Raw genomic sequence first — 14,783 nt, 5'->3', positions numbered from 1 at the left:
TGTTGATCAACTCCAGTGGCTCTGTCTTCACATATTCAGAATGGACATTAACTGCAATATGTCAATCTGTCATAGCCATGATTAACAATTCATGGTAATCTTGAATCAACAAATAATAAAACAGTTCAAAATTGAAAACTTGAAACAATCTCACTACGGAAAGTGAATCTGTAAGTGCATAACTTCTTCAAATTATATCATTCTTATCTGAGAAAAGTCATCTTATATCAATCTTCTGAATTCGTAATATTCTCTTCAGCAAATTATATTCGTAATATTCTTTTTCAGGGAATCATAGGCAGATTGCTCTTTTAAAAAGTTCATCACACACTGTTTGCTGAAATGCGTTTTTAAACAATGGCAAATATGGTTGATAGTTGTGAATTAGTTTGAACCAACTTGAAACTGCCCAAACAGTTATTAGCAACTTTTTCTTACAAAATAAATTCTTAAAATGATTTCAGCGATCAAAAAGAGATTAGCAAACCATTGGCAACTAACTGTTTGATTAGTTGAAGATAACCAGTAATCAAAGCTTTCATATATCTTGCAACCATTTTGTCAAAGTGATATCTTGATCTGCTGCAATCATAATATTTCAATTCATATGATTGCCCAGAAGAACGCTCTGATCCATATTGGAATTCTTTGCTAGAAGGAACACGATCAATTCTTTGAATCATGTACAGGCAAGACTTTCTAAACACAACATAAGCATTTCATAATACGTCCATATGTCCAGTCTGAGTTCATTTTCTTAGAGAAACGGATGATCCAAGATCATGTGAATGAAAGCATTGTCTTTCACTGATAGAAATGATGACAGAAATGAATACTGTAGACATCAATGACAAATCCGAGGCTAACAATCTCCCTCTTTTGTTGTTGATGTCAACAAAAACAACTAAGCTGCCACCACACTAAGTTGTTGATGAAGTGCTTCAAAAGTAGCTGTAGGAAGAGGCTTTGTAAAGACATCAGCCAACTGCTGTTTAATATTAACGTACTGAAGACAAACATCATGATCAGCAACCCTTTTCTTCAAAAAATGATATTTGATAGATATATGCTTAGTGTGAGAATGAAGAACAAGATTTTTGGAAATATTGATGGCACTAGAGTTATCACAAAAGATGGATACTGGACAATCAAATATCACCTTCAAATCGGTAACAGTTTTCTTCATCCACAAGACTTGTGTGCAACAAGAGGCAGCAGCAATGTATTCAGCCTCTTCTGTAGTCAAAGTGACTGAGTCAGTTTTAGGATACCACAAACCATTATCAATAGTACCTTTGAGATACTTTAATATCCTTTTAATTGCATTAAGATGTGAGACTTTAGGAGCAACCTGAAACTGAGCAACCATACAAACTGTTTGCATAATATCAGGTCTCGATGCTGTGAGATATAACAAACTACCTATCATTGACCTATATTCTGTTTGATCTATGGTTGGTGAATCATCATTCTTACTCAACTTGCAACCTATAATCATTGGTGTGCTAACTAGCTTGCAATCCTCCATCTGAAACTTATTTACCATCTACCTAGTATATTTACTCTGGGACAAAAATATTCTTGCATCCAACTGTGACACTTGCAATCCAAGAAAATATGACAATTCTTCGATCATAGACATTTTGAATGCAGTTTGCATCTGATTAGCAAAATCCTTACAAACTAATCAGGTCTCGATGCTGGGACAAAAAATGTTCTTGCATCCAACTGTGACACTTGCAATCCAAGAAAATATGACAATTCTTCGATCATAGACATTTTGAATGCAGTTTGCATCTGATTAGCAAAATCCTTACAAACTTCATCATTCCCACAAAAAATAATATCATCAACGTATAAAACCACAACAAATACCTGATCTCTAATGGATTTGAAGTACAAATTACTTTCTGCATTACCTCTGTGAAAACCCTACTGTAGAAGTGTTTTGACCTTTTCACACATCGCCCCATTGCTAACAGGGACCCCCTCTTTTCCTCCTTTCTACGTTGTTAGGTTAGGGTTTTGGCTGCTTAGTGAGTAGTTTTGTGTTTCACGTGCCCGAGTCTCGGAGTTTTGATCATGCCTAATGCCGTTTAGGGTTTTTGAAGTTATAGGATCAAGCACGTAAAATTGAGATTTTTAATGATCCTAGTTTTGTTTTTAGTGTTGACCCTTTTGGAGCGTTAACGTGTTTTTTAAATGTCCTAATCGGTGATTTTAAGTTCTAATGTGTTTTCAAACCTTTTGGAGTTGTTTTCTCGCTCCTAGAGAATTATTCAAGTTGATTTTGCACTTTGTCCCGATGGATTTCCTTATGTTACGCTCTAATTTTGATAAAGTTGCCTAAGTCCAGATTAATTTTTTTGAAATTTGAAGTTTCTAAGTGATTCTGAGTGGAAAAATCATCATTTTCTGGATGAAAATCCATATTCTAAGGGTTAAAAGGTCAAAATTCCATACTAGAGGTGCTTTTCGCCTCATATTCCTGACAACCCATGGTTTTCCCCTCTCAGAATCCAGACTGGACATGGATTTCCCTTGAAATCCATACTTGCTCCATTTTTCCACCACTGTGAATCCATACTAGAGTCGTTTTTCCCTTGGAAGCAATAAAATTTGACTAAGTGTCAGGATTTATCCCGACTACCCATGTTTTTCCACCAGGGAGGTATGGATAGGTTGCGGATGACGTTTGCATTGATTCTACACCTGGGTTGATTTTCCACCAGGTCTTTGTGAAGTTTTGAGGATTTTTGTCTCGATTTTCATCCAGACTCAAGACAATTTCCCACTGAGAGCATTTTTGATGATTTTGAGTCTGGATTTTCATCCAGACTAAGGTCATTTTTCCACCAGAGGGGTGTTTTTGTGTGACTTAATTTTAAGTGGAATTTTTCATTCTACACTTATATTGATTTTCCCCTAGCCCCATTTTTATGCACATTTGATGATTTTGAGTCCAGATTTTCATCTAGACTGGGATCGATTTTTCCCTAAGGGGGATATTTGATGATTTTTAAGTGATTTTGTGACGATTTTTAATCCTTACTATGATCGATTTTCCCCAATTGGCCCATTTTTGATTTAAACTGAATTTTTTTTAATAGAGTGAGCCTTGTTTTAATTGTTTTTTAATAAAGCAATGATTATTTGAAAAATGAAAAAACAATTAATAAATGATTTGCAATAAGCATTTAATGTTTTCAACCTTCTAGAAGCAAATCGGTTTCACCAAAGCAAGTATAAGAACAAGTGTTTTATCCCACATTGCTCGTGTGGTGAGATTTGATGATGAAAGTGAGTTCAAATAGGGAGGAGTCCAAAATTATTTTATTATTGAATTTGCTAGGTGTCTCCATGCAAGGGCAATTTTCCCTCTTATTGGCGAATTTTTTGATGAAGTGTCTTGTTGGAGTGATTGATTGAAGACTTATCTTTTCCTTCCATTTTTCCTGCTGGGAGATTTTCCCTTGATTGCTGCCATTGGAGTTTATTGACTCCATTGTTTGCAGATTTTTGATTTTGGAGATTGTGATTTTTTTTCCTAAGTGGCGACTTTCTACTTTGGCGATTTTTGGTGATTTTAGAGGATTCTTGTTGTGATTTTCCTCAAGTCTGCCATGCAACCTGCTGTTGTCAGACTGATTTGCTGTTGAAGACTCCCCATACCACGATTTTTGGCAAAATTTGCCATTTTTGGAAGAAATCCACGATTTTGGTCAAGGGCGACTTCTTGTGTTGGGGTTTTGACTCCAGACTTTGATGATTTTCCTTGATGCCGCCATCCTTGCTGTTATCAGAGACCAAAGTTGGCAGATTTGAAGGCCATTGATGACATGTTTCAGATTTGAAGGTGGCGCCATAGCTGGAAAATACGATTTTATTTGGCCTGTATTTGTGGCATATTTTGATGGATTTCATGCATGCTTGATACCACCATTGTCCCCTACTTGCTGTCATTGCCTCAGATCTGAGCCTAAACGCCATTATTGCAGTAGGGGTGACCTCCATTGTTGGCTGATCATCAATTTTCAGACTTAAACTTTCATTGCCAGCCAGCTACAACTATAGTGATTTGCATTTGGAGACATTTTGGAGGCATTTTGGGATCATTTTCAGACCATTGGAGGGCTATCTCAGGTCTGCAACTTGGCCATGGCTGCTTGTCCTCAGAAAACTTAACTCTTACCAACCATACCATAATTCCTGGATTTGACTTGCTTTCATTGTCTAAATTGATTTTCATCAAGTTTGTGCATATTTTTGAATGATTGCAACATGTTTTGAGAGGTTTATTCATATTGTTGCAGGTTGTCTTCAGATTTGTGACCTCCATTGTTGACTGCGGAAGGTGTCTTCAGACATAATTTTTTGTGAAAACGCAACCTTTCACACCTTTCCCTAGTTACTCTTAATCCAGTATACTCCTTTGCACTATGATTTGCACGAAATTTCTAAGTATAAGGAGGTGTTGATTTCATGAGGGTTTCATACCCTATTCTTGTCACATTTTGTATTTAAATTGTTAAGATCTACCTAGAGTGTGGACTATTTTCTTGACGTCATACCCTAATTAGCCTCAATCATTAAGAAGTCAGGAATTCTATTAAGAATATTATATTTTTCCTAAGTCCTAGCTTCAAGCTTCGTACAGGTGTGATGTCCAAGTCCGGGTTTAAGGAATAAGAGAACAACAAAAGATACTGGAGACTGGATTCTATCAAGAATCCAAGATGTCATCCAGATGGAAGGAGATTAGGGGATACAAGCATGCATTTCTTGAGCCTGAACCAGATGCGACAACGGATGTTCGGAGTTGGAAATTAGATTCCTTCCCCAGCGTATGTAAACATTATGAAGAGTGGTATTTTTCAAGTCACTGGATTTCCACAGTCCATACAATGCAGTGAGCTTATCCTGGAGTGTGCACGATGTTATGATCCTCGCTCGCGAATGATCAAGACTCCCAACGATGTTGTTATTGCCTACCTTGTTGAGGATGCGATTGCTGAAGTGTTTGGAATCCGACGTGGAGCAGATATGAAGAATGCAACTAAAGATGAATATGAAGAGCGGTACACGAAGAAGATGGATGCGTGTAAGAATATAATAAACAAAGAGTGGATGATCGAGCCTAGGCTTCATCATTCCAAGGCTCCCAAGACACTCATGTGCACAAACTTCAAAGAGGACTATAGTGACTTAGTATTTCCGCTTAACAGAGTAATGGGGATGCCGCAGGGTGCAATATATGATGGATGGATGTTCTACTTCATCCAGGATTGTCTTAGAGGGACGTTGATAAATTGGTCTAGAATCATAAGTGACAATTTGGACTTTCAGCGGAGGAATGTAGAGCGGTCCAAGTCATTCGCCATGACTTCCTACTTGGTATACTTGCTTGCACGGTTTGTTACATACAAAGGATTGATATGCAGAGGTGAAGTCGAGAATGGGCAAGGACAATTCAAGATTCATGAGTGCTATCCCCAGCTAAACATGTATAGAATGGAAGACTATAAGAGAGTGAATGACGTATTCACAATGTACATCACGCGGATGCTGCAAGGTGGAATGAACAGGAGGTTGTCCAAGGAGGCAACAAAGTTAATAGAGAAATATGGATTGTGGTATATTCAGTTTCCCACTTTCACGTACCTTAGGATTCATGGGTTTCAATCCGAACCCTACAGGCTTCTTAGGTATCCTTTCGACATAATGATCTTGTTGGTGGCGAGACAACTTCTAGAGTTTGATTCGATTCAGAAAGAGAAGCATAGGACAAGCATGACATTCCCTATTTTAGTTGGGAAGATGTTTGAGGTTTGCCAGTCTGCCTTGGCTGCTAGCACTGTGAGTGAGGAGCTTGCATTTTATCGATTCGCAACCTTCAAGAAAAGAGAAAGATTTGATCCAGATAAGAAAGTTGGAAGGATCAGGGGAGAGAAGTTCATCCACAAGGTAGATATTGAAGATTATTGGGCCAACCTGATGGACGAGCAGGCAGTGAAGAGACGAATGTGGTCCAGAATGTCAGTGGATTTCATGAGGAAGTGTGGACTTTTCCTCATTCCCGATCAGGTGTTAGATGACAGGGATCATACGTATCTATAGTATGAAAATGAAATGATAAAGGCAATCTTATTGCCTAATTGGTCAGAATCAAAAGAGATTGATTTGAATGTATTGATGAGAGAGGTCTTGAGTTTCTCCCGTACATGGGTAGATATTCAGATGAATAAGTTAGTTGATATGGGTGTTTCCTTCACTTATGAAAAGATGAAGCTGGAAGAATCTACTTTCGAAGATGATCAGAGGACTATCAGTCATGTCAGGATTCATGCAGATGAAGAGAGTCAAGCTCCCAAGAGAAGGAAAAACATGCCAGGAGGAGTCAAGGCTAGAGGGAAGAAGATTAAGGAGGTCAAGAAGAAGAAGCAGAAGACTATCATTCCTTCAACACCTCTCAGTGTCTCATCAATTAAGGAAATTGAAATAACAAAACAGAATAAGGAAACTCAACAATGTTCCAACAGAGTAATACTACCAGAGAATATTCAAGAGTTTCATGCCACAATGACATCTACTCCACCAAATGAGAATGATGATTAGCCGGGATCCCCTACTGTCCTTTTAGAGGTTAGTTTTGGAAATGAGATATATGATTTGACCAAGAGTAATCCTGATGATGATGATGATGTTATCTCGGCATTGAGAGGACTTGATCGAGATATGTGTCTCGATGATGGTATGGAGATGGCTTCTATTCCTGATAGGCTGATGAAAAGTACGAAAAAAAGTAAGAAAATGATAGAGGTACAACCTATTGATAACATTGATGACTACCTAGCTAGGAGCAATAAGGAGAAAGAACCCAAGAGAGTTGAGATTTTGTCGCACATAGCTAGAGATGAGGCGAGAGTGCGGATTGCACAGGTGGCTGTTCCTATTGGAGGAGTGACGGCAAACATTGCTACTCCTATGGATTTCTAGATTACTTCAGTTGCCCTTGGCCGTACTACAAGAGAGCAAGAGTTTCAGGAGGTTGGTGATAACCTTAAGGCGATCAACGCAAGGTTAGATAGAGAAATTGAAGAGAAGGAGAAGTACAAAGAAGAGAATATCAGACTTAGAGAGTATATTGCGGGGATAAGGCGTGAGAATCCCACCCTTATTTCCCTTATTGCGGTTGATCATGGACTACATTCACACTATGAGGCAGCGAGAGATACACTCTCGGAGGTGAAGTGGATTGGGAGTGCAAGAAAACAGGCAGATGATTTCCTTACTCAGTTTGTCTAGGCATATGATAGGACAACATGGCTCGTGTTTAGAATCCAGTATTTGGAGGGAGTTTGGGAAGAATTCCAGCCTATTCAGGAAAAGACTATTCCACGCCTCAGAGCTTTGAAGAAGATTCTCAAGTCCACACTGATCAGCGAGAGCGTTGTGCACAGTGGAGACAGGTATGATTTCCATGGCTGGTTTTGTTCATTGGCCGTGAAGAAATCAACTTATGGGAACGCCCAGTTGAGTTGTACAAAGATGGAAGGATTGATTCATGACATTCAGTTGAAGATCCTTGCCTCAATTGAGGAGTTATTGGGTGTTGATGTTAGTGATGCTAGTGGTCTACACTTAGCCGAATTAAGAGACAAGATGAAACTTATGTAGTTTTGTTAGTTGGACTCTTTGAAGAAGAGTTAGATAGATGATTTGGTCTCTTTGTTGATTCATGTTCATAGTTCGCAGAAGCTCATGCTAGATTGGGAGAACACTTTGGACACTTGCTCGGATTCATTGGACGTGATTGATTTGCAACAGGATACCTTGCCTAGCATTTCCATGGAGGAGTTAGATTCTGTATTGGCTAGATTCGTGGAGTATGCTAGGAGAGAGAGAGATGCAGGGAGGAATCTTCTAGAAGATTCCCTATTTGATGACTAGGTTTCTTTTTATTGGGCCATATGTTGGTGGCACCATTTTTGATGTAAACGCTAATTAGGGCAATTCTAGTGCTAGATTGGGAGAACACTTTGGACACTTGCTCGGATTCATTGGACGTGATTGATTTGCAACAGGATACCTTGCCTAGCATTTCCATGGAGGAGTTAGATTCTGTATTGGCTAGATTCGTGGAGTATGCTAGGAGAGAGAGAGATGCAGGGAGGAATCTTCTAGAAGATTCCCTATTTGATGACTAGGTTTCTTTTTATTGGGCCATATGTTGGTGGCACCATTTTTGATGTAAACGCTAATTAGGGCAATTCTAGGGTTTTGTTGGCATGATCTTGGCCCTTGATTTAGTTTTAATCTTAGTCATCCATTTTGTAAGAGATTCTATATATACTTCCTTGTCTCTCATTTGTAAAAGAGAGTTTTTTGTAGAATTGTTGGTATATGCTGGAACTATTTGAATCTAAATCATTGTTCAATTGTTGGTGATTTTGCTCTTCAAATGTTGTCTTTGCTTTCATGGTTCTCAATTCCTCCAAGTTAGATTAGAATTTGTTTTCATGTTTATTAGATTGAGTGAAAGATTTGTTGAATATATTTGTGTGGAATCCTTAATCCATACCACTAGCCTCTTGTCGCTGGTAAGTGCGCCTTGTGTGGTCGACTGGAAATTTGAGTAAGCTTAACTTCAACTATTACGTGTCCCTTGATAAGCATCAACTTGGATGGTGTTGACGTTTGATGGTAATAGTCTGAAAATCCTTGAGTATACCTTAGACGATTGCACTAAGCTTGTGTTTATACCTATTTATGAGACCTTGCCTAGTTTGATTCCACTTAACTTGTTCATCATTTCCTACATTCTTAGCCCTAGAATAGATTTCCTGAACCCTATTCCTTTTGCCCATTTGTTTGGTAAGAACTAAGTCTAGAACTGCATTGCTAAATCTTCAGTTGTCAGCATACCTATTCTGCATATTTCATGGTCAAAGAAGATAATCCTAACATTTGTGTAAGTCCCCAAGTGAACACAACAATTCACAACGACCATTGAGTTACCCACTTGTCAAGACTTGACATGTAGAAACCTTGGAATCATTTTAGTTGATCTTACCCTTAGCATCTGAGGTGATTTTGTTCAAGAGAGGGTAAATTACTTTGGTATTTTATTCTGAAATGTTATGTGCATAAAACACACATCAACAAGAAGATGCTCATCAAGCCTGGAATACCAAGCCTTAGGGGCCAGTTTAAGACCATACAAAGCTTTTTTAAGCTTGCGCACAAAATCTTCTTTACTTTAACATACAAAACCTTCTAGTTGTTCCATATAAACCTCTTCTTCCAAAAATCCATTTAGAAAAGCTGATTTAACATCCGTTTGCCAGACTTTGAAGTTCTTATAAATTGAAAATGCCAAAAACATATGGAATGCTTCTAATCTAGCTACTGGAGCAAATGTTTCATCAAAATCAACCCCTTCAATCTGAGCATAACGCTTACAAACCAATCTAGCCTTATTTCTAAGAATATTGCCATTTTCATTCAATTTATTTCGAAAAACCCATTTTGCACCAATGACATTTTTGTTAGGTCTAGGAACCAATTCCCAAGTGTTATTTTTCTCAATTTGAGCTAATTCTTCTTTCATTGCATTAATCCAACTAGTATCTGAATTAGCTTCCTTATAAGATTTAGGTTCCATTTCAGACAACAAAGATATATATGCTTTTTCATTGTAATTAACAACCTTTTTCCTTGTTTTAATTCCATCATCTTTATGCCCTATAATTTGTTGTTCGGGATGATTTCTTCTAACAAACTTAGAAGGTTTCTTTTCACCAACATTTTCAAAAGTAATATGACTGGCAGTCTCTGAATTAGATTCAACATCATTACCAGAAGTATTTTTAGGATCAGTTGCACCAAAATCATGTGAAGTATTATTAGAATTAACCTCTACAATAGTATCGGACTCAACAATAGATTCTTCATAGTTGTCACTTTGAATGTTTTCATCAATTTTAACAGTAACACTTTCAACTATTCTGTTCAATCTATTGTTATAGCATTTATAAGCTTTATTGTTTTTTAAGCTCCATTGGTTGTATAAATAATACCATGCTAACATAGAAGCTTTGCAGGTGTTGGAACGCCACTTCGTCGAGGATTAGGAGGAGTATCATTATTAAAGTGGTCCCCAACAGGGGACTATTTGTTCTCTGCAAAGCCGTATGCACCTTTGTTTTTAACACTTGCCAAGGATGAAAATTATATGGCTTTTCCAAGCATTGGAATTATTTCTTTTTAAGATGATGTGTTATGGATACTATTGGTATTTTCCTCGAAGCTCTTTAACTCTCTCTTTGCCAGAAATTACCTAACACGTATAAATTTTATCTGACAGCAATGGAACATTTTACCTATGGGAAACAAACACATGGACTTCAGAGCCATGGTCGTCTTCTGGTGGTTCGGTCATTGTAAGCAATCTTTTCAATATGCATGTATAGGGTTTTACTCTTAAATGATGAGCATCTTGGCTGAATGTAGATGTACACTAATGGTACAGATTCTTTTAATGAGTAGAGAATGAAATTATGTATTTTGGTCATTTGAGGCCATTTATATAGCTCTTAATTGTTTGTTTCTATTAAGAAGAAGAGCTTATCTAAAAGTGTTTTATCCCTTATGCAGTCATTAGTTGGTGTAGTAAGCTTAATGGGATCTTGCCTATGGCAAATTCTTAGAACTTTTTTCAACAATAAATCTATCGTAACTGAGTCTAATAACTGTCATTCCTTTGCTACAATAATGTGCAGATGTGCTTGCAGATATTTTATATTCAGGACAATTTTTTTTCAAACAACTTATCTGATAGTTATCTTAGAAGATTTCTGACCTTCTGAAGTATTGGAAAATTTCTATGACAGAGTGCAACATGGGGTCCTGATGGCCGTATGCTTTTTATGGCCTTTTCTGAATCCATAACATTGGGATCACTACACTTTTCTGGAAGACCTCCATCGCTGGGTAAATTCATAAGTTTTGGGACATGAAATGGTATCTGTGTCGGTTGTTTGCACTTTTTTAATCTTGTACTTTATATTTCCTTTTTATTTAAAGTATTTTCTGAAGTTTATCCTGAGCCAATGCATTTTAATCTGCTATTTGAAAAGTTATGCAAATTTATCTTTATAAAAATGAGCCTTTATTAATTTTTGACTGGGTTCTATTTTAATATGTTGATGTGGTACTATAACTATCCACATATTTAGGTAATGATTGGATTCATTTTTTCTTGTGCAGCTTTAGTACTATGCCTTTGCACTTGCCGCAGTGCTGTCCATATTGCAAAAATTACATGTTTGATGACATGTGAACATTGAAAATGAACATTTAGCTGCCCAGACATGGGTAAACATGTGTTATACTGTAATAATCTCATTCGATCCCTAAAGCAAGTTGACCGAGAACAATGCCATCGGCCCAACATATGGCAAATCATGGGCGTTACACACAAAACAGATTAAGGTTATTGCTGAAGGAAGACATAAGCTCGATCAAGAAATAATTAACTCATTAAATAATATTGTTAGTAAACAAAGGATGAAGTCCGATTAGAGACATTTAATTAAGTATTTGTAAAGAGACATGGCTGTTGTAAGATACAACTCCTCACATCATGTCCCTTTGATAGCTATTAGATTAGGTCCATGGATCACAAAAGAGACATGGAAGAATTGTGAATTTATATCTTAGAACTCAGATTGGAAGTTCTCTTTAGAGCCTATGACCAGTCAAGTAAGGGTGGCATATAGCTCACCTATTACAAGGCTAAAGGACGCATAACTGCATAGACCATATTCAGACAAGGCGCCAAGAAGATACCGTAGGAGTATAAGGATCAAATCTGAAACAGCAATCAGATAGAGGCATAGCCTCTTCACATACAAGCACATGATCTTATAGTTGTAATTCAGAAAGAGCGATTACATCTTCTTACCAATAATCAAATCAGACTTCATCATTTCGAACAGAACTTTAGAATTCATATCAGATGTGGTCTTGTCCATTATAAGAGGCGTGACATCATTATTAATTACATTCTACTTTCTTGTATTAATATATATAAGTGTTCAATAATCAAGACTATTGTTACTCAATTCAAGTTAGAGTTGTTTCTTTAAATAAGTTGAAGGTGACATAGTAGATATCTATATACGATCCTTTAAAAGCTATTGGTTCCTTACCATATTTGATATTCTACAAAGGACATTACAAGTGGTATCAGAGCTAGTGAACCTGCCAACCTTTGGGTAAATGTCGAAAAACTAGATTAATCATGGCAGCAAAAGATATCAAACCATTGGCAAGATCACCATATGAACTAGGTAACAAGCTTAGCACTCAATTGCAATCGAGGGATGATATCTTGAACACATTAAATTGGTAGAAGAATGTTTGATACACATTGTTGAAACATCCTTTGAAGTCTTAGATGTAGTGCTAACTCCTACAGTGACCACCTTGAAACTACACAAATGGTTGAGGCATCGTGATGAGGAGATCAAATTGTTGGTTACCTCTTGTTTGGGCAAGGTAATGAGAATTTTGGTACCTCTAGTTCCTTATGATGATGACACAATGAAAAAAGCATTGCATCTGATTGTAGATAGTTTCAACGAGCTAGATGACATCAATAGTACACATTACTCAATAATGGTGATCATATTGAAGATATTTGCGGAAATCAGTTTGAGTAACCTTCTTGTGGACTTAGGGTTGCAAGACTTGATCTACAACATGTTCCATCATTTCTTTGATACGATCAAAGAGATACATGATATGGATGTTTTTGCAGCCATGAAAGATATTATGGTTCTCACTATCAAAGAGACCGATATTATCTCTTGACCCATCATATCTATTCTATGGATAGTTTGCAAACAAGAATGGACTCTCTCTTCGTTTGCGTATACATTTTTCCACAAGGTGTTCACACTGTGTGAGGAAAAATTAAAACCTCAGTTGAATAAAGAAGAGCAAGAGAAAATTTTCTGGGAATACGTTTACTCCTGAGCCTCCATTGATGATAGTGTTTGTCAACTTCTTCCCCATTATTTCCATCTTGACGACCCTCAGCTTCCTCTTGATGCTCACCATCAGCAACATTGGATTACTGGCCTCATTCCCTTCACATGGTGGTTTACATTGTTCTTGGCTAATTGTGTCGTCACTAACCATGTTGGTAATTGCCACTCTCAGTTGCAACATAGTTTGAAGAAGGTTTGTCACCTTGATGGTATGGTTGTCTATAGCACCTGTCGAACTATGTTCTTGTCTGACTCTTGTAGTTACATACTTGTAGTTCCATTGGAAGTTATTCGTTCCTTCACCAACACTTGTTCTACTTTTGCTCTGGCTTCTCAGAGTCGTTCCTTCTCCATACAAGGGTTCGTGTAATGTCCCCTACTAAGTTTAGGCCTGTTTTAACCATAATTAATCTATTTCTATATATTTTGACTTTTAAACTGACTTGAGTAGGAGACAATTCGTTCTTAACATGAATCAAATCAGTGATAACATAATCTTTTCCTGATATTGAATTGACAATTCAATCCGACTCATAGTTTCATATTTATTTTTTTCATTCACTATTTCTATATATATATGTATATTCAGATAGTAGTACACTATATGTTTTACTGCAGAGTAATTCTTTATAAATAATTATTTGACCGATCAACCCTTATATATATATATATATCAAATCATATTTTCTATAATATAAATTACTAGCACTGCCATTTACTAAAAGACTGATCATTATTCTACCTAGTACCTGTAGTGGCAGACAGATCTGACAAGCGTCAGATCTGGTCTGGCTCTGTATGTGAAGTTAAGTATGAAATATAATCTATATTAGTATTACTCTTAAATATTACTATTAAATCCTGCATAACAAATATTATCAGGCTATATATATTAAGCACATTCCCGTACATACCATCAAGTCCCAAGATATTACTGTCTGGAACTTAATAACAGTTCTGATTTGATCTGGATGTCTTGCAGACTATTAATCCCCCTCCATGATCGATAATTGATGATGATCGATACTGCTATTTTCTGAAGATTTGTTTTACCGACTGTTGTTCGATATTCCTCCTTGAAAATGTGTTTTTTGGATCTATTCCCTAATGCACCTTTCAAGAGGGAGAAGTTACATCCTTTCATGTCGATAAGATACGTCTCCTTCTCAACGTGTCATTTCATACCAATCGATTTATTATTCCAAGGGTGCCGATTAGTCTCCTTCTCATATCCGTTGCCTAATTGTCTCTAATCGTTGTTTATCATCAAGGTATTTACAGTAACCACTGATATTATGGTGAATGTATTAATAGTTGCAATATCCGTGATTCTGGCATTGCCGCCACATACATTTTTTTGAAGGGGTCGTTCATTAGCAGAATTAATTCTAATGTTCGTTGGTGGCATGAAGAAATTGTATTTCCCATTCTTACCATGTGTATCGGTCTCACCATAGTGACACATATATCTCATCATCCGAATAATTATATCAAACACTCAATATGTTTGGCTCCTCAATTACTCTATATCGGTTCTTCAATGTCTATTCTCAATAGTTATATTTGCATCAAATAATACTATAGGCTTACTAGAATCTGTAACGGAACATACTTGTCTTCAGAAATATGGCTTTCACCTATAGCCAATCAACTTGCTAAATATTGATATCTTATAGAATATCAAACTGGGTCTCTTCGATAATACGGATTTCTTCTAAACCTCGCACT

The 14,783-nt window shown here is 36.9% G+C and overlaps 1 protein-coding gene across 2 annotated transcripts in view; it reads left to right on the top strand.

Moving 5' to 3' along the window:
• Positions 1–14,783, top strand: part of LOC131076898 (aladin) — a 79,311-nt gene that overhangs the window by 36,201 nt on the left and 28,327 nt on the right. For both annotated transcript variants that reach the window (XM_058014245.2, XM_058014244.2), the window contains 3 exons: positions 10,104–10,191; positions 10,367–10,442; positions 10,893–10,992. In XM_058014245.2, coding sequence (XP_057870228.2) covers positions 10,104–10,191; positions 10,367–10,442; positions 10,893–10,992 — 264 coding nt within the window. The remainder of the gene's footprint in view (positions 1–10,103; positions 10,192–10,366; positions 10,443–10,892; positions 10,993–14,783) is intronic.

The sequence above is a fragment of the Cryptomeria japonica genome, chromosome 10 (assembly GCF_030272615.1).
Source record: "Cryptomeria japonica chromosome 10, Sugi_1.0, whole genome shotgun sequence".
NCBI lineage: Eukaryota > Viridiplantae > Streptophyta > Pinopsida > Cupressales > Cupressaceae > Cryptomeria > Cryptomeria japonica.
This window is presented reverse-complemented; position numbering and strand designations above follow the sequence as displayed.